A 25,288-nucleotide genomic window follows, 5' to 3' on the forward strand; every position below is an offset into this window, starting at 1 on the left:
GCAAATTGAATTAACACCATAGTGTTAAACGTGTGAATTTATATATCCATAAAGGCATAGTCACCCAGGTTAAAGGGATACTGCAGATTTGATTGTTCCATGTATAATGAGGAGACTGTACTGTTCCTTTTAGTTTTGTACACAGTTTCTCCCTCTACAATAAATCTGTATCATTACAACTTCAAACCTTTCAAAAAAAATGTTACCAGTTTTAAAATATTGTTGGTGGCCAACAACCATTTTTGCATTCCTGCAAATAAATTGTTTTATACTGTAAGATGGAGGTGAGTGTAACTTATTTTTGTAATAAAGTTTTTGATTTTTATGTGTCCTGTTAAAAAAAAAAAAAAAAAAAAAAAAAAAAAGCGCACCACTGACTGTTAATCTTGTGTTCTCTATGTAATTGTGGGTAAAAGGGTTTTCTTGCTGCAATGAGGATTGCTGGAGCCTGTATCCCAAATTGTATCTTCCTAATCTTGCTAAGGAAGCACGTTGAGCAAACATGGGCTAGCGATTGAACCATTTACAACATTAACCTAACCTATTGATTAGGAACCGAACACTGGTTTGTGCAAAATATATTTTGGGTTAAATATAGCTATGTTACATGGTGTTGCTTCCTTATACCTAATTGCTCCCTTTTAAGAGTGAATTGACACGGTATGCAAAAGCAGCTTTTAATGTTTTGTATTAAAAGAAAAAAAAAAACTATCTTCAGCACAGTAAGATATTATTGATTACCATCTGAGGTGGGTACAAAAATAAAACGCATGGTGGCCTGAAAAAGTACTATTAACAACACAATTTTACACAGGAAAAAAACAATTTACTTAATGACTAAACAGTAAAAATTAACTTCCTTCAATATATCCCTTTTTTATTTGGATAGCTTACCCCTTCAGTGTCCTGATGTAGGAATCTCTGCCTTTTGCCAGAAACTTGTGGGGATAATCTAGTTATGGTGGTGTGCCCCCATTGGTAACACAATTAAAAGTATGGATATACAAATGTTGACACCCTGACTTGTTAGGGACACATTAGTTAACAATGATTGTGTGGGGGTGGAGCTTACCCGTTTCCAGAAACATTGAGCATACATCCTGGGTCTATATGCTCTAGAATAGTATGTTCCAGTGATTGCCTATTTTGTAAATCAGTGAGAATGGTGGTTAAATTGAGCCTCTTTTTGCTTTCAAATGATCTATTGTACTATCCAATTGCATTGGTAGTAAATACCCTGCATTTGAAGATTTGTCTATGCAGAGATACCAAGATTTTGATTTGATGTTGGATCTTCTAGAAGATTGCTTTTAAGTGACATTAAAAACATTTTCATATATTAGAAGGGAGGATGAATATCTAGACTGGGGATAAGTGTTTTTTTATTAAAGGGATATTGGGTGTGGTTAGCAAGACAACAAGGTCTTTCTTTTCAGTGGTATATTGAGCCGCAAATGTAATGAAATAAGAAAATTAAGTTTCACAAGAGATACTTGCTGTTGTCTAGAGGGGGGATGACTATCTTGGATGTGTTTTTTTGACTTCTGTAAAACAAATTCAATTCTTACTAACTTTAGACGGTCTTTGGCCATGTCAAATATGTTGCTGATCCTGGCACTCTGCATCCTGTGTTAGAGTATCTGTTTCTATGCCTATACAGGGTGGACGACGACTGACCGTAAGCTGTATCTCCCTTTTTTCAAATTCAGGCTGAAAATCGGTTGTCTTAAATGGTATTCCCATTCGAATAGCTCATATGCATTTGTGACTTGCTTGTTGCAACTCCTACACTCTCATTAACAAATCCCAGGACACACTGGAAGAGAGGATTAAAATAACTTGGTAGCATCTTAGGATGGTGCTTATCTTTTTTAGCTTGAACTTACTTTTTATTGCAGTACATAAATAATCAAACCAAAACATACATGTTGAAAGAGTAAAATTACTTAATGATGTCACTCAATAGATGTTGACAGCTGGTAATTTATATATATATATATATATATATATATATATATATATATATATATATATATATATATATAAATAATTACACAACAGTATTAAGTTAATATTCTTAGAGGAACTAAGCCTGTGCCATTGGCCTACTTTATCTGAACTTTTAAGATTACTACACTTAACCAGCTCAGTCGTACTCGTGAAGAGGTTTGACTGCCACCCAGAAAGGGGTGAGATAGGTTGAGGAGCTGCATTAGTCCCCCAAGGCATTCAAGTAGCTGCAGGGCAGGTTTCCCCAGACCATGGTGCAACCGGCACACCAGCTCTCAATTGACGAAAGTGAGTGGCCACATTGGAAGCTCCCTAAAGTCTATTCACCCATTCAATTCTGCAGAGGGGTGATCACTTTAGCGTAAAAGGATCCAGGACATGCAGCAGCTACATGAAAGACTTTTAAAGGAAGAGGGTCTGAATAAAACACCATCATTTCAAGAAGCAACTGGACACAATGAAGAATCAGAAAAACACTAGGTTGTTTACAACGGTGACAAAAACGTTTTTTTTTTTTAAATATATATATAAAGTAAATGTTTTGATAATTTGTTTTTCATCTTGACCAAAAAAATATTATTGGATTGGAGTTGGTGTTCCTTGTGTAATTGGAAGCTACTGTACAGTCTGTAGGATTATCATGTCAACTACAATAAAATTATATCTAATTTACCTAATAATATAACACCTGGGAGTAACGTGCAATTCTGAACCTAAAAATGGAAATAATAAAACTATATGAACAAGTATTTCAGTAACACACACCCTCTAAATCAACAAATAATAATTACAAAAAAAAAAAAAAGCTATCAATTGCCTGAAAAACATACCCCATGTAAGGTATGAAAGTATGGATTGGCAGACAGGTCCCTCCACATCTGCATATACTTGACTGCTGAAGAGGTCTGAGTCAGTGACTAGTGTAGGAACGTGTTAAAAACTGGAGGTGTGATGTATTATTCTGCCCTGAACACATTCTTTCTAGTACAGTGTAATAACACCTTTGAAATATACGTTTAACTAGTAATGCATGATGGAAAGAATGCAGTGGAAGATTTCATGAAGAATGGTTTCGTGTGCATCAAACCTTGTTCTTGCTGTAATATAACTTTACTTAACAGAACTGAATAAATAGTCCGTATCTCGTCATTTACTTTCCTACTCTGAGTGCTGCACGTCATATATATTTTTTATAACAGTTAACACTATGCCTGCAGCGATTGTGTCGCTCGGTCTATCACAGCAGTGCCAGTTCCCAAATCGTTCGTTTGCAGTGTAAGGATTTGTAATTAATTATTTTGCCTACATCAGCAAGTCACATTTTTGACTTGAAAGCGATTTACCATAACAGGCCAAAAAAAAAAAAATAGTAAAGTGACAAGGAGTTTTCCTGCAATCACGGTTTTGAACGACTTCCCTAACCGGAAACTACGTCAGTAATAGTAAGTCGTAGACACGGGGGGAAATCGGTACCACAAAATAGGAATGACAGCTCTGAGGCAAAACAACTAAACGTCTTTTCATATACAAATATATCATTCCAATCATCAGAAAACCTGATGCGCTAGTATTGTGTTTGAAAAGATTCGACTAGTGACAGATTCTTCACAACGTGTTGCAGGGCATTTGATTTGGAGAACAAGCTGCAGCAGAACTAAAACGGTGCTTCACGTAATAAAATCATTTACAGTCGGTGCTTGGGCTCTGTATCCATTTTTAAACATTGTCACATAAACAGTGCCATACAGTTAACTGCTTTTAAGAAAAAAAAAATATATATAATTTATATATTTTCATATCGTGAAATCTCACTAATCTGTACAGGGCCAAAACAAATTACCCCAGCTGGTGCAACTGCTGTCTGCTTAGTTTTGACTCATGTATTGTAAAAGGCTGGGGTCTGAATCACAGTACTGAGTTTATGTTTCAACTGTTTATCTGTATTATTTTTTAATACATTTTGAAATATTTATTTCTCTATATATGTGTGAAACTACAATTGTATTGCAAGTGTGCATAGTGTGTGCTGAAGAAATTGTAACATGATAAAGTCATTACCACCTTTAGTTATTTTCTGCTACAATTCTAGGAAGCAGTTTACGAGAGTATGCATGTTTCTATGATGCCCTCTTTCGGTTCTATATGGTTTGTTTTAATAGTGATTTGGCACTGTGTGCATTGCCGGTGAAGTGCCAGTGTTGCCTCTGCTTACAGGTGTGGTGCTATAATTCAGGTGGCACTTAACACATAATGTTTTTTCCCAGGTGTCTTTAAGAGTGCGTTCGAATAAGTTGTGAATATATGCACAACAGACTTCTTGAATAATGCTAAGGCTGATTTCAAATGTTCTGAGGTGTAGCAGAAAACTAGACCAAAGCTTATCAAAATGCATTGTGTAAGTCTATGTTTGAAAATACAGCCATTTAACTTGAAGGATTGCTGAATGTGGACAATGCTGTCTCTGTGTAACTATGACACCTAGCGGCAGAATAAATAGAAAACAGAGGATTCAGGGATGCAAATAAGACTCCCATTGCATAGCAGTTTGTTCCATTCTTGATTTTACTATAAGTTTTTAATAAGACGCACCTGGCTATCTGTACACTGTGGCCAATCAAGCACACATTAAAACCTGTAGTGGGTGGTACTGCTATGCAATAGGAGTCTTTATTTCCATCCCTGAGGATTAGACCTGAAATGTATCCTCTAAATATTGCCTTTTGGAGGTTTTGCTAATACGTGAGAGAAAACACATTACAAGGTAAACTGAGCCACTGATGAATTTCCCCTTTTAAGCACAATTAGATTATTCTTTGAGGTTTTCTGACATGCTAGATCTTCATTAATGTACATGTCCTTGTCTGTCTTTGTTTTTTACACAGTGCTGGAGATGCTATATGAGAAATGGAAAACCTGCAACAGGCTCAAAGTGGATCTCTTCAGAGAAATTGTCCGCCAGTATCCTGTGTTCTGTTTCATTGTACTGTTTCTTCTGTTATCCACTGTTCTTTTAAACAGGTAAACTAACCTACAGATGAAAGCTGGTTCCTTCATTCCCAATGGGCATTCTACCATGGGATATTGTGCTAAAATAAAGATATTCACACTGCAAACAAATCTCTTTATATTGGATTCAGGTTCATAGATCATATTTGGCAGTTTCCCCAAGCTTTTTATATAACTGTTTAACTACTATGCAAATTCCATTTAAATGTATGTGAACTTTTTGTGCTACCTTTTGCTGCTGAACTGTTAACCTCCATTCACTGTTAATCGTTCATTTCCTTCCATTGCCATGTGCAATTTCTGAATCAAACTCCAAGCTAGAATATTGCAAGGAAAGTGCAACAGAGGGACCACTGCATTTATCTTAATGCACAAACTAAATATAAACCATTGTGCACGAACTGCTCATTTTGACTGATGGTTCCTTTTGGGGGAAGTACAGATAATTCAAAACATTTGTTCCCATTGGTTCTGCACATTTTTTTGCGGTGTAGAGATACATATGTTATTTCACATTGCAGCACCTATTCAACGAGGCATATATACAGTGCATACTGTACAAAATACTATCACTTAAAGTAATTCTAGAACCTCTTGAAGTCTTACTTTGAATGTCAAGAGCAGAGATCCTAAAACAGTTGTACACACTGAAACAGCTTATATTTACATTTAAGATAAAATACAACACAGTAAACGGCATAAAACAGATGCTTGGCTGACAATCTGAGCATCCAGAAACATGTTCTGCTTTGTCCAGCAAGTCATAAGTCTCCCCTGAATCTTAAAGTTGAAGTGATTAGCAGATGGAAGAGGTCCAGGGAATCCGGGAGAGAAAACAATGTGGTCCTTGATCAATCAGTACCAAGTCTGGTGGTTGTACAAAATATGATTTTGTACTGTTTGCCTGTTGTGGTCTTGATACAATTCACAGAGAACTAACAGACACACTAACAGTTTATAAATATGGCCAATGCCCCCTGCTTCTTATGTGCCATTGTTCATTGAATATGCATTATCTTCTATTTTCTATAAAGATTTGACTCCTATTAAATGAATAGGACATCTTCCATTGAATATGTATACTGTATTTTTTGAAAAGACTGAATTATTAAATTGCCTCATAGAATCTTTAATTTAAATTTTGTAATTCTGCTTTCAGGTATCTTCATATTTTGATGATTGTTTGGTCATTCCTGGCTGGAGTTGACACATTTTACTGCTCATTAGGACCAGAGTCTCTTCTGCCTAATATCCTGTTCACAATCAAGCCTAAACCTAAGGTATAAACCTTAGAAAAAAAAACAAAAAAACTCAGTGTTACCCCCCCCCCTCCCTTTCCCCCTGTCCACTAAGTGAAAATGAACTTCATGTATAACACCTTCCAGCTAAATCTGTGTATTGCAGAATCTAGAGCTGCAAGAGTTATTTCCCCTGGGGCACAGCTGTGCAGTCTATGGGAAAATAAAATGTAAACATCACAGGTATGTGGGATTTGATTTAACTGTGCTGTACTGTTAAAAACGGTGTTTGTTTTGGCTGTTAAGTCAATGCTGTGAGCTATGATGAGACTTTCAAGAGATTTCCTAAATGTATATACAGCTCTGGCCAAAAGTTTTGCATCACCCTATAGAATGAACTCATTTTGCTTCATAAAATCGAATCAAACCTGGGCCCAATTATTTTTGTTTTTAGATAAATGTCAGTTTTCTTGTCTGGAAGATCATTTCTTTATCTCCTTCTTACAGACCAACACTGCTGCTTGAAAAGTGTCAACCATGGTTGGACCTGAAAGTATTCTCAAAAGTGGACACGTCACTTTCAGAGGTACAGACGTGCTCAAATTTGTTGGTACCCCTACAGCTCATTGAAATAATGCTTCATTCCTCCTGAAAAGTGATGAAATTAAAAGCTATTTTATCATGTATACTTGCATGCCTTTGGTATGTCATAGAATCAAGCAAAGAAGCTGTGAAAAGAGATGAATTATTGCTTATTCTACAAAGATATTCTAAAATGGCCTGGACACATTTGTTGGTACCCCTTAGAAAAGATAATAAATAATTGGATTATAGTGATATTTCAAACTAATTAGTTTCTTTAATTAGTATCACACATGTCTCCAATCTTATAATTAGTCATTCAGCCTATTTAAATGGAGAAAAGTAGTCACTGTGCTGTTTGGTATCATTGTGTGCACCACACTGAACATGGACCAGAGAAAGCAAAGGAGAGAGTTGTCTGAGGAGATCAGAAAGAAAATAACAGACAAGCATGGTAAAGGTAAAGGCTACAAGACCATCTCCAAGCAGTTTGATGTTCCTGTGACAACAGTTGCAAATATTATTAAGAAGTTTAAGGTCCATGGAACTGTAGTCAACCTCCCTGGGCGTGGCCGCAAGAGGAAAATCGACCCCAGATTGAACAGAAGGATAGTGTGAATGGTAGAAAAAGAACCAAGGATAACTGCCAAAGAGATACAAGCTGAACTCCAAGGTGAAGTTACGTCAGTTTCTGATCGCACCATCCGTCGCTTTTTGAGCGAAAGTGGGCTCCATGGAAGAAGACCCAGGAGGACTCCACTTTTGAAAGAAAAACATAAAAAAGCCAGACTGGAATTTGCTAAAATGCATATTGACAAGCCACAATCCTTCTGGGAGAATGTCCTTTGGACAGATGAGTCAAAACTGGAGCTTTTTGGCAAGTCACATCAGATCTATGTTCACAGATGAAAAAATTAAGCTTTCAAAGAAAAGAACACCATACCTACAGTGAAACATGGAGGAGGCTCGGTTATGTTTTGGGGCTGCTTTGCTGCGCCTAGCACAGGGTGCCTTGAATCTGTGCAGGGCACAATGAAATCTCAAGACTATCAAGGCATTCTGGAGCGAAACGTACTGCCCAGTGTCAGGAAGCTCTGTCTCAGTCGCAGGTCATGGGTCCTCCAACAGGATAATGACCCAAAACACACAGCTAAAAGCACCCAAGAATGGATAAGAACAAAACATTGGACTATTCTGAAGTGGCCTTCTATGAGTCCTGATCTGAATCCTATCGAACATCTATGGAAAGAGCTGAAACTTGCAGTCTGGAGAAGGCACCCATCAAACCTGAGACAGCTGGAGCAGTTTGCTCAGGAAGAGTGGGCCAAACTACCTGTTAACAGGTGCAGAAGTCTCATTGAGAGCTACAGAAAACGTTTGATTGCAGTGATTGCCTCTAAAGCAGTAGTGTGGAGTAGTGGTTAGGGCTCTGGACTCTTGACCGGAGGGTCGTGGGTTCAATCCCCAGTGGGGGACACTGCTGTTGTATCCTTGAGCAAGGTACTTTACCTAGATTGCTCCAGTAAAAACCCAACTGTATAAATGGGTAATTGTATGTAAAAATAATGTGATATCTGTATAATGTGAAATAATGTATAATGTGATATGTTGTAACAATTGTAAGTCGCCCTGGATAAGGGCGTCTGCTAAGAAATAAATAATAATAATAAAGGTTGTGCAACAAAATATTAGGTTAGTGGTCCCATCATTTTTGTCCATGCCATGCCATTTTCATTTGTTTTATTATTTACAATATTATGTTGAATAAAAAATCAAAAGCATTTTAACCTTTCTTGTCTTTTTTATGTTCTTGGTTTTAATGCACAATATAATAACAAGCAATGTAGTAAGGTTAGATTAGTGACCGCATCAGGTTATCTATGCAAAACAAACATTAAGCTTACCAAAGATTACATCCCTAGCCGATGGGTCTATATATCCTATCCTATGCAGATTTCATAATCGTTTGTATGGAAGTAGCTCCTGCATGAAATCTTAATTCTGTGCAATACTGCATATGTTACACTGAAGCAGCATGCTAAAGATGTTGATAGTGCTTTTCTGTAAATTCCAGTTGTGAGTATTCAAATCAGGGGAGGTGGGGGTGGGGGTGGAGGGGCTGATTAAATAACAGTTGAGTCATTTTATCTACTTAAAATCTCAGGATAAGCAATCTGCATTCCTTTATGGTTTGTCACTTTTTGGCTGGTAAAAGAAAATGGGCCCATGATTGTGATGTCTGTTGGTCTCATAGATTTTTTTTTGGCATTACTGTAACATGCTAAATAGAATAAATGAAACCATAATTTGACCAATTCAAATTGATAACATAGAGCATTTTTCAGACTTGTTTTTCTAACTTCTTGTAGTTCAGCATTTGCCATGTGGTCTTAAATAAACTTAAATAAAAGTTTTTCTCATTTGTGTTTCACATCCCTGACTGGCTACATCACCTGTTGAGTGGCGGACGAATGCTTTTCAAGAACACACTTGAAACCTATACTGACTATTATCTGCAGTACAAGTTGAATCAGATCCTTCAGTAACACAGAGCAATCTCTCTGATAACTCTTTTAAGCTGTATTGCTTCAAACCATTTCAGTATAATTCTTTAGATCCCAAAACGTCAGTGGGTGCCTGTACTGTAGAGCTTTAGAATGCACCTAGAATTATCCTTTTGTCAAGTAGAGATTAAAAAAAGCAATGAAAGGATATAAAAGGATACAGATGTTGGCTGGTGTTCTAAAATCTGCAAGGCGGTGCTTTCACTTTGTGTAATTTACAGGGTTAACGTAGGTCTGGTTCCTGTTTAACAGTTTAACAGCTGTGTTGTAGAACTTAGAAACATAAAGGGAAGTGACTTGCAATAAGGATCAAGCAGCAGGTCAGTGGCTGAGCTTAAATATATTTTGATTTTCAATTCACAGACTTAATCACTAGGCTACACTGTTTTCATAGTTTTCAAGCACTCTCTTTACATCAGCACATTGCTTTGTCAACAGCAGGCTTCACTGCCAGATACATGCTTATGTTACAAAACTTAAAATTACAAACTTGATTTAATATAAACTCTTAAGTTGTCAGGGCTCATTGTCCAGTGGCTGTGTTTACAGGTGGCACGCTATGATAGTTGTGCTATTATCTAGTTGACCCTGTCTATTTTTTTACCATGACATGGATTTAAAAGAAATGGGCATCTATAAACCTGTAAAGCTGTCCTGACCTGTGTCTGTATGTGAGTACAAACTACACCATACACTGGGGCAGTTTGACAAAAGCAGGCTCTGCTTGGATAAGCATGGATTAAGCATGGTGCAAAGTTATAAATTGCACAGTATTCAGTCCAAATGCAGTCATGTGCATGCTCGTTTAAGCTTGCATCTTTTTATCAGTGAGATGTGGCATTATTGGTGATCTCAAGAAAAACGATTTCAGCATCACCACCTACACTCTGCTCAAAGTAGATTTATGCTTTAACAATTCTATAAATACAAATATATATGTAATAATTCTGTGCTCTTCGAAGCGATCAGAAAGTTTGCATACATAATAAGAAAAGTTGAGGGAGAGTGCAGATAAGGGTAAATGGCATTTTAAGCAATTTACTCATCAACATTTAACACACAGATGTAATAGATTATCAGTGTTGCTGTGTTAAAAGACATGAAGCAAGTACTGCAATGATGCAAAAACCTTAATGAGCAATAGCTTTTTCCTTGGCCTGGATCATTGGGAAAAGTTTGCCAGTTTAAAAAAAGAAATAAAAAATATTTCAAATACTGTAAGTTATCATTTTATATCTACTTTGTAAAGTTCTACTCCAGATACACCTCCTAAATCAACTTTAACTGACCATTCTATCTAAACTGCACATAGCCATGGGTAAAGATGGAATTCTGTCAAAATCGCCTCTCCCATGTCCATTCCTGTGATTCGTGTAGAAATTCAGAATGGGGGGGGGGGGCAGCACATTTCGTAGCAAGATTTCTGAGAACTGTCTGCTGTAGTGCTGTTTTTTTCCAGTGTGTCTTTTTTTTTTTTTGCATATATGATTGCTCGTTGTGATCACTTCACCTTCCTCTGCTGGCATTTGTGTGATCGAGGAAGTTTTGATATAAAACATGATGCAAAACGTATACAAATTAGCAAAACAGTAATAATATAGCCTATAGCCTTGTCTTGAGACATTATCCTTACGAGGTTTTAACCCATGGAAGCTTCCCTTGGTATCCATCTCCTTTTGTTCAGTTTTACTGCTTTTATCCGGTAACAGGTACAGGTCATATCAGACACTTTCCATGCTGTTTAATATCCACTGTATCAGCAGGTATAGTCAGTACCAGACAGGACAGACACTTTCCATGCTGTTTAATATCCACTGTATCAGCAGGTATAGTCAGTACCAGACAGGACGGAGACTGAAAGGGAGCAGCATGAGTCCTTTGTTAATAAATCTGGTAACAGTCCCCAGGACTGAGCTTCTTAACTAGCTCATCCGTGACAGTACGTGCTGTATCTGAAATCGTAAAGTAATTAAAAATGTTTTGCTTATACTCTCCCCATCGTTCTGCGCACTGGGCCCTTGTTAAATATATACAATAATGTACCCGATCCGATCCCAATGTTTAAAGTAAAAAATTAAAATAATTTAGAACCCTGCTGCCCTAGACCTTAACCGCACTCTCCTCTCCTCCTTCTCCTCTACTCTCTCCTCTGCTAAATGTACTTATTTCCAATCTGTAATCCAAGCCTCCACTAACAACCCACGTAAACTATTCTCTACCTTCTCCTCCCTCCTAAACCCTCCCCCCCTCCTCCTCCCTCCTCTATCTCCCCTGATGACTTTGCCTCCTTCTTCTCTTCTAAAATCTCAGATATCCGCAAACTCTTTAACATCTCTCCCTCCCCCGCACCCCTTCCTGCTCCAACCCCTACACCCACTACATCCCCTACTAACTCGCCCTCCTTCTCCACCTTCTTGCCTCTCTCAGACTCTGACCTCTCCTCCCTGCTCCAGGGTCACAAACCCACCACGTGTGCCTTGGACCCCCTCCCCACTCACCTCTTTCAAGCTGCTGCTCCTGCTCTACTCCCCTTCATCTCCCTCCTCAACACCTCTCTACTTTCTGGTATCTTTCCCTCTACCTTCAAACAAGCCTCTATCACTCCTCTCCTCAAAAAACCTACCCTCGACCCCACCTCCCTCCAGAGCTACCGTCCTGTCTCCCTCCTACCCTTCCTCTCCAAAACCCTTGAGCGGACTGTACACCGCCAGCTCTCTGCTTTCCTGTCCAACCACTCTCTGCTTGACCCTCTCCAATCTGGCTTCTGCTCTGCTCACTCCACTGAAACCGCCCTCCTGTCTGTCACCAACTCACTTAAGTGTGCCCGAGCTGCCTCTCTCTCCTCTGTCCTAATTCTCCTCGACCTCTCTGCTGCCTTTGACACTGTTGCTCACTCTATTCTACTATCATCTCTCGCTGACCTGGGGATCTCTGGCACTGCTCTGGCCTGGTTCTCCTCCTACCTCTCCAACCGCACTTACCAGGTAACCTGGCGTGGAGCAACCTCCACACCTCACCCTCTCTTAACTGGAGTCCCCCAACGGTCAGTCTTGGGTCCTCTCCTGTTCTCTCTTTACACCCGCTCCCTGGGCCCCCTCATCGCATCCTATGGTTTCTCATACCATTTCTATGCTGATGATGCTCAGATTTTCCTCTCGTTCCCCACCTCTGACTCCACCATCTCCTCCCGTATCTCTACCTGTCGGTCTGCTATTTCCTCCTGGATGCACTCGCATCACCTCAAACTCAACCTCTCTAAATATGACCTCCTTTTCTTTCCCTCCTCCCCCTCCTCTGATCTCTCTATCTCTGTTCCTCTGGAATCTACCACACTCTCTCCCTCTTCCTCTGCTAAGAACCTCGGAGTCACCCTGGACCCCTGCCTCTCTTATTCCCAGCACATCTCCACTCTGGCACGCACTTGCCGATTCTTCCTGAGCCACATCCGAAGAATCCGACCCTTCCTCACCAACTACGCTACCCAGTTCCTGGTCCAGGCCCTGGTACTCTCCCGCCTAGACTACTGCAACTCCCTCCTGGCTGGCCTCCCTGCGTCCGCCACCCGTCCGCTCCAGCTCATCCAGAACTCTGCTGCCCGCCTGGTGTTCTCTCTGCCTCGCTTCGCCCATGCTACTCCACTACTCCGCTCGCTCCACTGGCTCCCGATCACCGCTTGCATCCAGTTCAAGACTCTTGTACTAGCCTACAGATGCCTTGACCAGACTGCACCCAGCTACCTCCAGACACTCATCTCTCCCTACACCCCCACTCGACCTCTCCGCTCCGCCTGCACTAGAAGAATGGCTCTACCTCCGCTATGCTCCCCTGCCTCCAGAGCCCGCTCCTTCTCCACCCTTGCTCCGCAGTGGTGGAATGACCTTCCTACAGCTGTCAGGACTGCCCAGTCCCTGACCACATTCCGGCGCCTCCTTAAGACTCACCTCTTCAAACAGCACTTGTAGAACTCCTCTGTTTTTTATCCTGGGACACTATCACCCTTCATTTAAATGTGCTTTATTTTGCTCTTATCTACCCCCTATTTTACTGCATTTAATCCTGTACTTCAGAATACTGTAATCTGCCAAGTGTTTAACCAATAGTATTCTGTATTTAATCATATCCTGATGTAACTATCACTATTTAATCATATCCTGATGTAACTATCACTATTATCTGCTGTATTATTGAATTGTGTTTTGTCACACTTGTGCTTTGCTTGAACAAAAGTTATTGTATTTCTTGCTCTTATTGTATTACTTGAAATGTATTTGCTTACGATTGTAAGTCACCCTGGATAAGGGCGTCTGCTAAGAAATAAATAATAATAATAATAATAATAAAGAACTAGCAAGAAATGACTTGGTTGCACTGTGTGTCAAAGCTGACAAAGCTGCTGACAGAAAGCCTAGACAGAGAATTTGTAAACCTTGATGCTCCCCAAGTTTGTTTAATAAACATGATTAATGTAGAATGAACAACTTAAGACTTTATGAATGTGTATGAATTGAGAATGCATGCATACTTTTCTGTTGTGATTAATTTGCCTCATCCATAATTTGAAGTTTACACAGAACTTGGTTACTCCAAAACTAAAAAAAAGCAGCATTATAAATCAGACTGTAGTCAATCCAAGTGCTGCATTATATTCGGGTGGAAGGCCTTGGTTCCACGTTTTCTCTCCCATTGCCCCTCCGTCCACTTATTTTACTCATGCCTCCCCAATTTAGTGGTAACGTCCACCAGTTATTTTGGGCAGCCTCTTGACCCTGACCCTTTCTCCCCGCATCCTTTCTGCTGGGGAAGCCACAGTGGCCTGTGTCAGCCATGGCTTTGCTGTCCAAGCCTGACAGCAGGAGTCCGTCCCAGTGCCCTTGTCAACTTTCCAATTCTTGCCAGAGCAGCGATGTCTACCCCACCATCTCTGTATACCCCACCATCTCTGTACCACCATGTTCTGCTTCTCTGTTAACTTTTCTTTTATAATGTAATTTGACTAAAGGGCAGCCCCAACCTTGCGATCCCTAGAGGTTTCCCCTTAGAAATATTAGACTCAGTCAAGGGGTATCTCCTCTATGCATTGGTGGTGGGAAGCACTTTGTCCTTGTCCCTAGTGCCAGCCTGGCCTGGGTTTCCATCTTGGGGGAGGAGAGCTAAATATGTCCTGCCTTTCCGTCCTCAGACCTTTCAAGTTGAACTCAGATGCCGCAGCATCAATGCAGAGATTACCAACAAATAACATTAAAAAAAAAATGTAATTTTTATTTTATTTTTTTAAACAAAATGGACATGATTTCATACAAAGATTACCTTTTTCTTTAAAAAAAACCCCAAAAACTACATAGCTACAATAAACATGTTACATTGTGTACAGTAAGCAAAGCATAAGGCACATTCTGAACTTCCTCAAAGTATATCCCACAAAGACGCAGATTTATTATGTTGGCACCCACACTGGTATTTACATTCTTTTGGTTTGTTCTGGGAACAGGTCACTTTGCTTGCTTCGTTCTCTTTTATACTGGTCACTAGAGAGGTGTGGGGAAATGGCAAATAATATTATTAAGTAATATTACAATCAAAAGTACTTAATTTGCACAAGTCCTTGTTCCTTTATTTTCTCCAGCACTGTCTATACCTCTATACAGTACGTTTGTAATGCTCATCCAAATGTGTGTCCGTGCCTCTTACTATTTCTAGTGGTATAGCCACTCTCTTGTGATGTGGGTCCTCACACATACCTTTGCATGAGTTTAGAGTAGCGATGAGTAAAGCTGTACCTGCATTTAGGAACCTGGCAGCCGGTAAATGATTGAATACACTGCATAGAGCTGGAGGATTTCTTTAAAATGCCTCTGTGAAAAAGACACCAGATGACCATTCTGTCCAATACACGAAAGGCACATTTCACGTGTGGTGTTATTTTTACATTTATTTCTGTTTTTATTTTGTTTAATAATTCACTGATGGTGAAAATAGAATGTCTGTAAAAGGTGGACATAAAAAAAAACCAAATATTCTATTTACTGTTTTTCAAGGATGCATTTAAATATTTAGGAATATTTGTTGTCTAACAACTCTAGGGAAAATAATCAATTTTGAATGTGACAAGACTATTTTTATGTTTAAATCTCAAGGTGTCCCCAAAACATGAACACCAAAGCTGTCCTATTGTGCTTTAAAGTCTTTTCGTATTCCATTATTGCAGTGTGTTGTGCACAAAAACACTTTCTATAGACATGACCACAATGCCAGAAGAAGAGTTCCTCACCTAATATAACTACATTCATCCAATATTTCAGATAGTACAGTTACTATTTTATAATTGTGTAAAGTATACACCTCTATACAGGTCCCTTGCAGTATAATATATTATATTGTATCTGAACTGCCGTTGGGGACCTGCACTTATATGTATGACTGTAATGTAATGAAGAGAATCAGTGCAGTAATATCTATCTATCTATCTATCTATCTATCTATCTCGGGGGTCGATTTTAGTCCTCTCTTACAATATACTGAAATATACTTTAAACATGTCCAAAGTTTTGTGGGTTTAAAGTGTGAACTGGTGACTGGCAGACGTGAAAAGTGAACTATAATAAACTGGAGTGCATAGAAGGCATGCATGGGAGCTGCTCCTCTACACTATGGAAGCCAAGAAAAAGGCCAGTGATAGCAGCACCATCTTCAAGTGTTCTTTGGAGAGCAGCCCTGTGGGGACAGAACCTGAAAATAGAATCCGTCCTTCCACTGCTGGATAAACCTTCTTCATTGCAGAAATGTAATCCGAGACAACAGATATGTCTTGATCACCTGAAAGAAAAGTAAGAAAAAACACACGTAAGGGCTTTCTCAGCTACACTGCCTGGCTAGGACCTGTACCTCATGCTGGGTTGGGCCACTGTTTGACATGGCTTGAAAAGTTACAGACTCCACATGCTTCTGGAAAGTGTCAGTGATTGTAGATTGTAGCCGGTCTCATAAAATGTAGCTGACATGGATGTGGTTAAATCCCCATCCCGATAAAATCTCGTAGGAAATGTGCCTGGAGCCTTAGCCAATTATTTGATTAATGGGTAATTAAGGCTCACTCCGGGCTCATGGAGAGAGTGTCAGAGGAGAGCCAAGACATGAGTCTGTGAAACAGAAATCAATTGCTATAGTAATATACTTGATTATAGTTTTGTTCCGTGTGCCCTTTTGTTTATTATTGTGTTTTTGTTTAAACTGTTCATTTGTTATTTAATAAAGATACGTCTGCAGCCATTTTAGCCCTGTATCAGTGCTGTTTATACTGCTTCCTGAACCTGACGTCAAGAAATAAATAACCTGACGTCACCACCCACATGCACGCACTCTAGCCATCCTGCCACAAGGTCACATGCAAGTTACTGTGCAAGTTAGCCTGAAAATTACAAAATTAACAAAGTTCTCAATACTGCTGCACTTATATTGGACTCTAAGGGTCATTGACTGGCCCCCACGAGACTCAGAGCAGGAGGAACCACGTCAATAGGGCTACTGATAATACAGTTAATTTCCGATTATTAAATTAAGCCCCGAAACCGACTTCGAACGATTAATAAACTGCACAATTTCGATCGATTATTATACTATAAAACTTCAAGTCTTCGTTATGGTCACTCATCATAAGTTTCTTCCGCATCCCAGCCACTTTGGATTCCAGCGGTTCACATCAGGCAGCCCCTGAAGCTGCTCTCACTCTGGGATCTGTAGAGCAAGAACCTCAAGACCCGCCCTCCTGTAAAGCTCCCATAATGCATACAAAACAGCATCACGAACAAAAACATACCGGGAGCGTAGCGCATCCCAGCCCCTGAAGCTGCTCTCACTCTGGGATCTGTAGAGCAAGAACCTCAAGACCCGCCCTCCTGTAAAGCTCTCATAATGCATACAAAACAGCATCACGAACAAAAACATACCGGGAGGGTAGCGCATCCCAGCCCCTGAAGCTGCTCTCACTCTGGGATCTGTAGAGCAAGAACCTCAAGACCGCCCTCCTGTAAAGCTCTCATAATGCATTCAAAACAGCATCACGAACAAAAACATACCGGGAGCGTAGAGCATCCCAGCCCCTGAAGCTGCTCTCACTCTGGGATCTGTAGAGCAAGAACCTGTGATAGAAGAATGATAGAATAATCGCACGAAGAGTTCTAATCTAATATGTTTGGGTGATCTCTGTGATTTGTATAACCTGAATAATGATATTATATGAAGTTTGATGTTAACAAAGTATTAGATTTACAATGTTGAACTAACACACTGGAATGTGGCCAAGGGTCAGCAGCCCTGTTTTCAGAGAAGTGCATGAGTCAGCGACATGAGAATAGGACACTGTCTCAAATGATAATATTTTGAGACAGCGATAATTCCTCTTTTCTCCCCAGTCACTTAGCTAATATTCTTGTATTGCGAGAATCAACTTTGTGAGACCTGACAGACACTCTCTCCCTAGCAACTAGAAAAATCAACCAATCAGAAAAGTCGGTAGACAACAGTATCAAGAATACCACAAGGTTGGTTTGAGCTGACTAAGGGAGATAAGAATTACCACAAGTCATGAACTCTGTGCAAAAACTGATTATATAAGGAACTGTTTGACTTAGTGTATTTTGAGCTTTCTTTGCGGTTGCTTGCAGAGTCTGTGTTACTTTGTTGAATGCTCCAGTCTGCAGACTAATAAAATGTGAGTTGCTCCGACTTGTCTCTGTCTCAATCGTTCTCTCGGTACGGGACCGGTGCCTGCTCGGTTGTATGCAGAAAATTCCACCACATATATGGCGACGAGGATGGGATCCTAAACTCCGTCCGCTGATCGTCCCGGGAAACGGAGTAAATCACCGGTGAGACCTAATCCTTAAACTTGGGTCAGGACGCCCGCAACTAAGAGGGTTGGCGGAGTCCGCTCCGAATCTGGCTGGGGGCGTCAGTGAGGCGGATAAAGGATCCCGAACAAAACAGCCCTGCTGAGGCGGTGAGTAGAGACAATCTGGACCAGCGATTTGATTAGGAAATACCCCAGAGAACTACAAGGCTGACCCCGTGTGATACACGGGAGACCAAGTGGTCAGGGCAGGCCCCCAGAGAACTACAAGGCTGACCCTGTGCGATACACAGGAGACCGAGTGGTCAGGGCAGACCCCAGAGAACTACAAGGCTGACCCTGTGAGCAGAGCAGTTTACAGAAGCTGTTGCTGGCACTACACAGGAGACCAAGTAGTCAGAGCACTGTGAGGCTGTGATCACTAACCCCCACGACGGTGAGGCAGATTATGAGAGAACTGTCATAGCACTGCACGGGATGCGCAGGTTGTGATCTAACGAAGAAAGCCACAGTGGCTTGTACTAGTACAGGGTAGGGAACCAAAATTAAATAGACGTCTTATTGTGGAGTGCTCGGGATGATGATGAGATCTTGAGTGTTTCGCGTGTTTGTCTGAAAAGTTTTCGTATTAAGTGGACTAGAATGAACGGTAGATTCTTGTTTTAAAGGAAAATATTACAATAAATGGGCGATTTATATTGAGTTTGGAGGATCTGGTGCTACGTAAAATGCCAGGACAAGTTTCTCCTTGAGAGGAACATTAAGTGCAAGTAACGTAGCTCATTATAGAAACGGACTGGGAGTTCTGTGTAAGGTAAATGGTTATTGAAATCCCAGCAATGATTATCGTTCATGAAGTGAATTGAAGTAATAACTTGTTCCTAAAAAAAGCTACTGAACTAATAGTCCATCTTTTGTGTTTGTTCCTTTCTGTTTGTTTATGTGCACATGTGGTTTATATTGAGTGCGAATGTCAGAATTGTATTCTGAATGCACTTGCTGACTTCCTTCGCGCTGCGTATTAAAAGTTTATAAGATTGGCGCTACGGGCTGTCACGTTGAGTCCTTCCAAAAGACCCCACTACAGATTTAACATAATAACCAATTTGCAATTAATTGTCGCGCTGACTTGTCTGTTACTGACTGTCCAAGGAGGATGAGTATGTTTTAATTACCATCCCCAATATTTAGTGGATCCAGTCGCTAACAGTTGAGTTTGCACTTCGACTAAGCATTTAAAGCACTCATGGGTGTTTGCTGGACCAGGACTTGAGACTTGACAGAGGGTAAATTAAGTCCTGGTAGACGGGCATGTAAGGTCTAGTGTTTTGCCGATTGTGGCATTGTTGTGTAACTGGAATTTCTTGTGAGATGTGATTGAGTGACCCGGCTCTGGTTGTGTGTGTGTGTGTGGATGTAAAAAGAAGGGGTATGGCTCAGAGGGAAAAAGTGCGATTGTAGAGACTAGGGTCCCTTAGCTAAAACGACCTGTAGTGTGAGAAGCCGAGTTTTCCTCTGAGCGACATATTAAGTATAAATAATTTGGAAACTGTTAGAGAAGAATAAATGGGGAACAGTCTGTGCAGTTTACCCAGATGCATGGGCGTCACATAAACAAGACAGTGGTTTATTGCAGCAGGAACCGATTGAAATTATCCTGTAGAAAAAATAAAATAAAGTTGCAACATTAGTAAGAGTGCGTGAGAAGCACAATGGGGAAAAGGAAATGACGGTTTATGCATTAACGGTGTTAGAAAAGCAGTCATTAGGAGCATGCCTGCCAAAGGTTAAATGCAAAAATGCAACTAAAGATTATCTGACTAAGGTAGAGCAACAGGAAGGAAGTGTTGACCAAATGAGTCAGATCAAGTGTTTGTACAGGTATTAATTAGTGGACTGGGTCCACATTTGCAGAAGGCAATTGAGCTGGGGGTAAACTAAACCCAGGGAACGCATACGAAAGAGTAATGAATTGGGCAGTAGCAGTTGTAAACAGACAAAAGGAATATAAAAATGAAAATAAGTGCTGTACGATTTGATGGAGCATGTCAGAGCTGTGGTAAGGTGGGACATAAAAGGTCAGATTGCAAACAGGGGCAGAAGCCTAAATGTGACAATTGTGGTAATCTCGGGCATAGGCGCGGTGATTGTTTCGTTATAGGACCAAGTAAAAGAACTGGACAATCCACACAGTCAGCTAAAGTGAAAGCACACAGTCAAGGAACAGATTTTTTGTCTTTAGGCAACGAAAAAGTGAACAAGCCAGCTAAGGAAGCAGTGCGGTTTCCTGTTAACCACAAAACAGCAGCTGTGTCAGTAGATATATTTTGTTATACTTGCACAGATAGAAACGGAATGCATTGATAAAAAAAAAAAGGACGGACGAAAAAACAGGTTGAGTGCCGACGGGTCTATTAAGGATCCGGGCAAGAAACAGCAGTCTATTATAGACACACAAAATAGACACAAGGAGGGAAAAGAGATGTCAATAGTTTGGTTAATACATAGTGCTGATGGTGACACAAACTAGTGTAGCAGTGAAGCTCCTACATGGGGTTAAGTGAGTACATTGGACACAGACCAAATGGTACCATCGCGTGGATACATCTCAGTTTGAATTTGCTGACACTGAATATCCTGAAACTAATGGTATATCTCTTTCCACAGACAGCGGGAGCAGCAACGGACAGTAACATGATTTGTGTTCCAGGTATTATGTCATTCCAGAGTCGGAGAGGATTCTGCACCTCTGGGCGTGGAACGAGACGTGTACAGAGAGACAAGCTTTGGGGGCCCCCTGGAAGAACTGCACGTGAATCCTTAGACAACGACAGGGTAATGGATGGAAACAAAGACCACTTCCCTTCGAGAGTGACATAGAGGGAACGTGGCAACCTGTGCGTTTGATAAGCCAGAATAATGCAATGACTCCAGCACAGTTTGAACAATGTCCTACTTGTCCTACTTGTGATATAACAGTGGGAGGGGTCCAGTATGAGTCAATATGCAACTGAACTGTAAGCAGTAACGCGTCATTGGAGGTGGACTGTCTCTGGACGAAAAAAAAAAAACCTATACCAAACAGTGACAACAGGAACAAACCAATGCAACAAGCAATTGGACATGTGTTAATGTGCACACAGTGTGTGTGATGGTACTTGTGAAAATACATGGTGTATGGGAGGTATGAAGCCACAGTTCCACTCCACTCAATGTCCCCCGTTAACGCCCTCTTCCCCCAGACAGGTTGCTAGCTGTGGGAGAGGCAAAACCATTTGTGATGGGAGTAACCTGGTTGTAAACGTTGGTAAGAATAAACATTGAAGATATCAAACGAAAATACACCAAAAGGTGTGGTGAGTTTAGACTATTAACTAAAATATTGAATAAAACCTTTAATCGTGAATTGGATACTTACCAACGTAACACAGGTGGCCGTCAAAGGAGGGGTCTGATTGACGACATTGCTGGGTGGTTCGGGGCTGTGAATTCAGGCCTCAATTCCATATATAATATACAGCAGGACAATGAAAACCATGGCCAGTTTCTGAAACAGGCGATGCCATTCAGAGATTGGCCATGGCTGAACAAATGACTGGTGAAAGACGGTTGACGCAATAATTGAAGATGTAAATTTGACAGCTTGGAGAGAACAGATGTTACGTGGAATAGCTAAGACCGGATACCCAGCATATCCAGAGTTTCAGGATAATATGGTGATATGTACTGAACGCTGTGACAGAGATATTTGTTTTATTTTAATAGTGCCACATGCCACCGGTCGGGTCCACCACAGTACCGGGATAAATGTCAGTAGCCTAGGGATAGTAATTGGAACATGGGTTATTGTCCCACAAATAGACATGGGTTGGTCAGTGTGCCCAAAATGCCACCCTGCACTTCAAGGCCACTGAGTGTATTGAATTTGGTGATGCTGTTCTGTGTGACCATGCTGGCAGCCTTAACCTGTCAATGTAAATGATGGAAGCAATGGTACACCCAAAGCTAGGGTACGAAAGATGCACTCAGATGAGGAATGGAACATGGTGTGTAATCACTTCAAGCATGGGGGTGGGAAGTAGCGGCCAGGTATGCCTCATGTCGCCGGCTGTGTGTTTTCACCCACAGGGTGTTGTGACTGTGGGACACCTGAGCATGCACCCCACCCCACTTATTAACATCACAGGCATTATTGAAGATGCTGAAGAATGGATGAAGACAATTAATCATACCGGTATGCTGATGGCATTGGCACACATTAAGGCAGCTTATGGACGTTCACTCAAGGGTTAGTAGAGTGCAGGCGTCGCTGGCGGGCAACGCTGGTCAACTGATATTAGCAGATGCCTAATTATGCGGGTGGGGTATCCTATGTGGATTAGCTGGAGAAAGTGCTGGGGTGGACTGGGCTGACTAGTGGAATGTGGTGGGACATGCGTCCTCGCTTATTTCATTATTGGTATTGCTTATTGCTATGTTATTGTCTGTTATTTGAAATATGTGTTTAAAGAAACAAGAGATCACTTACAGGGCTAGCCAATGTTGTTTGTAATATGCATCAAGAAACTGTGCACCAAAGCATTGGACACCATCTAACTATGCCACTGCTTACTACTGAGAACCTGTGCAATGAAGATAATAACCCTTTCAGTGATATGGCTGACGATGTTGTATAATTATTCTATCTAACAATAGTTGTAATAATATTTACAAAAGGAGGGAATGTGATAGAAGAATGATAGAATAATCGCACGAAGAGTTCTAATCTAATATGTTTGGGTGATCTCTGTGATTTGTATAACCTGAATAATGATATTATATGAAGTTTGATGTTAACAAAGTATTAGATTTACAATGTTGAACTAACACACTGGAATGTGGCCAAGGGTCAGCAGCCCTGTTTTCAGAGAAGTGCATGAGTCAGCGACATGAGAATAGGACACTGTCTCAAATGATAATATTTTGAGACAGCGATAATTCCTCTTTTCTCCCCAGTCACTTAGCTAATATTCTTGTATTGCAAGAATCAACTTTGTGAGACCTGACAGACACTCTCTCCCTAGCAACTAGAAAAATCAACCAATCAGAAAAGTCGGTAGACAACAGTATCAAGAATACCACAAGGTTGGTTTGAGCTGACTAAGGGAGATAAGAATTACCACAAGTCATGAACTCTGTGCAAAAACTGATTATATAAGGAACTGTTTGACTTAGTGTATTTTGAGCTTTCTTTGCGGTTGCTTGCAGAGTCTGTGTTACTTTGTTGAATGCTCCAGTCTGCAGACTAATAAAATGTGAGTTGCTCCGACTTGTCTCTGTCTCAATCGTTCTCTCGGTACGGGACCGGTGCCTGCTCGGTTGTATGCAGAAAATTCCACCACAAACCTCGAGACCCGCCCTCCTGTAAAGCTCTCATAATGCATACAAAATAGCGTCACGAACAAAAACATACCGGGAGCGTAGCGCATCCCAGCCCCTGAAGCTGCTCTCACTCTGGGATCTGTAGAGCAAGAACCTCAAGACCCGCCCTCCTGTAAAGCTCTCATAATGCATACAAAACAGCGTCACGAACAAAAACATACCGGGAGCGTAGCGCATCCCAGCCCCTGAAGCTGCTCTCACTCTGGGATCTGTAGAGCAAGAACCTCGAGACCCGCCCTCCTGTAAAGCTCCCATAATGCATACAAAACAGCGTCACGAACCAAAACATACCGGGAGCGTAGCGCATCCCAGCTCCTGAAGCTGCTCTCACTCTGGGATCTGTAGAGCAAGAACCTCAAGACCCGCCCTCCTGTAAAGCTCCCATAATGCATACAAAACAGCATCACGAACAAAAACATACCGGGAGCTTAGCGCATCCCAGCCCCTGAAGCTGCTCTCACTCTGGGATCTGTAGAGCAAGAACCTCAAGACCCGCCCTCCTGTAAAGCTCTCATAATGCATACAAAACAGCGTCACGAACAAAAACATACCGGGAGCTTAGCGCATCCCAGCCCCTGAAGCTGCTCTCACTCTGGGATCTGTAGAGCAAGAACCTCAAGACCCGCCCTCCTGTAAAGCTCCCATAATGCATACAAAACAGCATCACGAACAAAAACATACCGGGAGCGTAGCGCATCCCAGCCCCTGAAGCTGCTCTCACTCTGGGACATCAGAACTCTTTGTTATAAATACTTGTCAGAGAAAGATGGTGAGCGAGTGTTTAAATACTTCAAGTTCATAAATACAAACTATTTTTATTTTCTTTACACATTTTCGTAATTTAATATCGTGGATATTTATCAACCCTAGAGATTTAAGGATTCAAAAGAGCTTAAGAGAAGATTTCAGGCAGTTGAGAGCATGAGAGTTCTTTGTCAGATTGTGTGTGCTTTTCTTTAATTTTAAAATTGTTTCTATGTAGTGGTATTGTTTATATATTGGTTATGCTGCTTTAGTAGAGACTTCAATATAATGCATACTGTATGTTTGTAGGTCTGAAAGTGCTGTTGAAAAAAGTTATTGTAGTTTTGTTATAGTTTTGAATTAGAAATAAAAAAAAACAAACAAAAAAAACATTTAATCAGGAACCTTTGTGACTTTTTTCCCCCTAAGAATGATGTTATTAGAATAATCGATAATCATCATTGGGATTATTTCTAAATATCGAATCAACTTGATGATAATGATAATCGCTCATCACTATTAAACTTTTGGTAGTCTCAAACTTGAAATGCACAACAAGTAGACTGTCAATGTTTATATCTAGGTATTGTGCCAGAGTAGGGGAAGGAGAGAGAAAAAAATATGTAGTCTTGGGGTTGGATATAAGACTACATCCCCCAGAATGCCATGAGAGTGAGCCAGGATGAGTTTCACCTGGCTCTAATTTAATGAGGGACATCTGCCTGTGATAGGCAGGCAGGTATATAAGCAGGAAAGAAATAGTTGTTCTGTCTGTGTGAAGGCTGGTGAAGAGACCTGAGAGGGTGAAACTATGTGGGTCTCTTGAAAATGTAAAAGGCACTGTGTTGAATTGAGTACCGTGTGGTTCTCTTAAATGT

General features: G+C 40.7%; 1 protein-coding gene and 1 long non-coding RNA gene across 4 annotated transcripts in view; one reads left to right on the plus strand and one right to left on the minus strand.

Annotated features, from left to right (window-relative positions):
* Positions 1-4,897: 4,897 nt before the first annotated feature.
* On the plus strand, positions 4,898-8,528 carry LOC117972485 (uncharacterized). The gene is made up of 3 exons (XR_009328971.1): positions 4,898-5,028; positions 6,176-6,296; positions 6,421-8,528. It is a non-coding gene; the product is annotated as an uncharacterized LOC117972485 (long non-coding RNA).
* A 6,105-nt stretch (positions 8,529-14,633) lies between these two features.
* LOC117410535 (5'-nucleotidase-like) overlaps positions 14,634-25,288 on the minus strand; it is a 40,599-nt gene continuing 29,944 nt past the window's right edge. For all 3 annotated transcript variants that reach the window (XM_059025862.1, XM_059025861.1, XM_059025860.1), the window contains one exon: positions 14,634-16,213. In XM_059025862.1, the coding sequence (XP_058881845.1) occupies positions 16,041-16,213 (173 nt within the window). In that variant the 3' untranslated portion in view covers positions 14,634-16,040. The remainder of the gene's footprint in view (positions 16,214-25,288) is intronic.

This window comes from Acipenser ruthenus, chromosome 6, assembly GCF_902713425.1.
Source record: "Acipenser ruthenus chromosome 6, fAciRut3.2 maternal haplotype, whole genome shotgun sequence".
Classification (NCBI taxonomy): Eukaryota; Metazoa; Chordata; class Actinopteri; order Acipenseriformes; family Acipenseridae; genus Acipenser; species Acipenser ruthenus.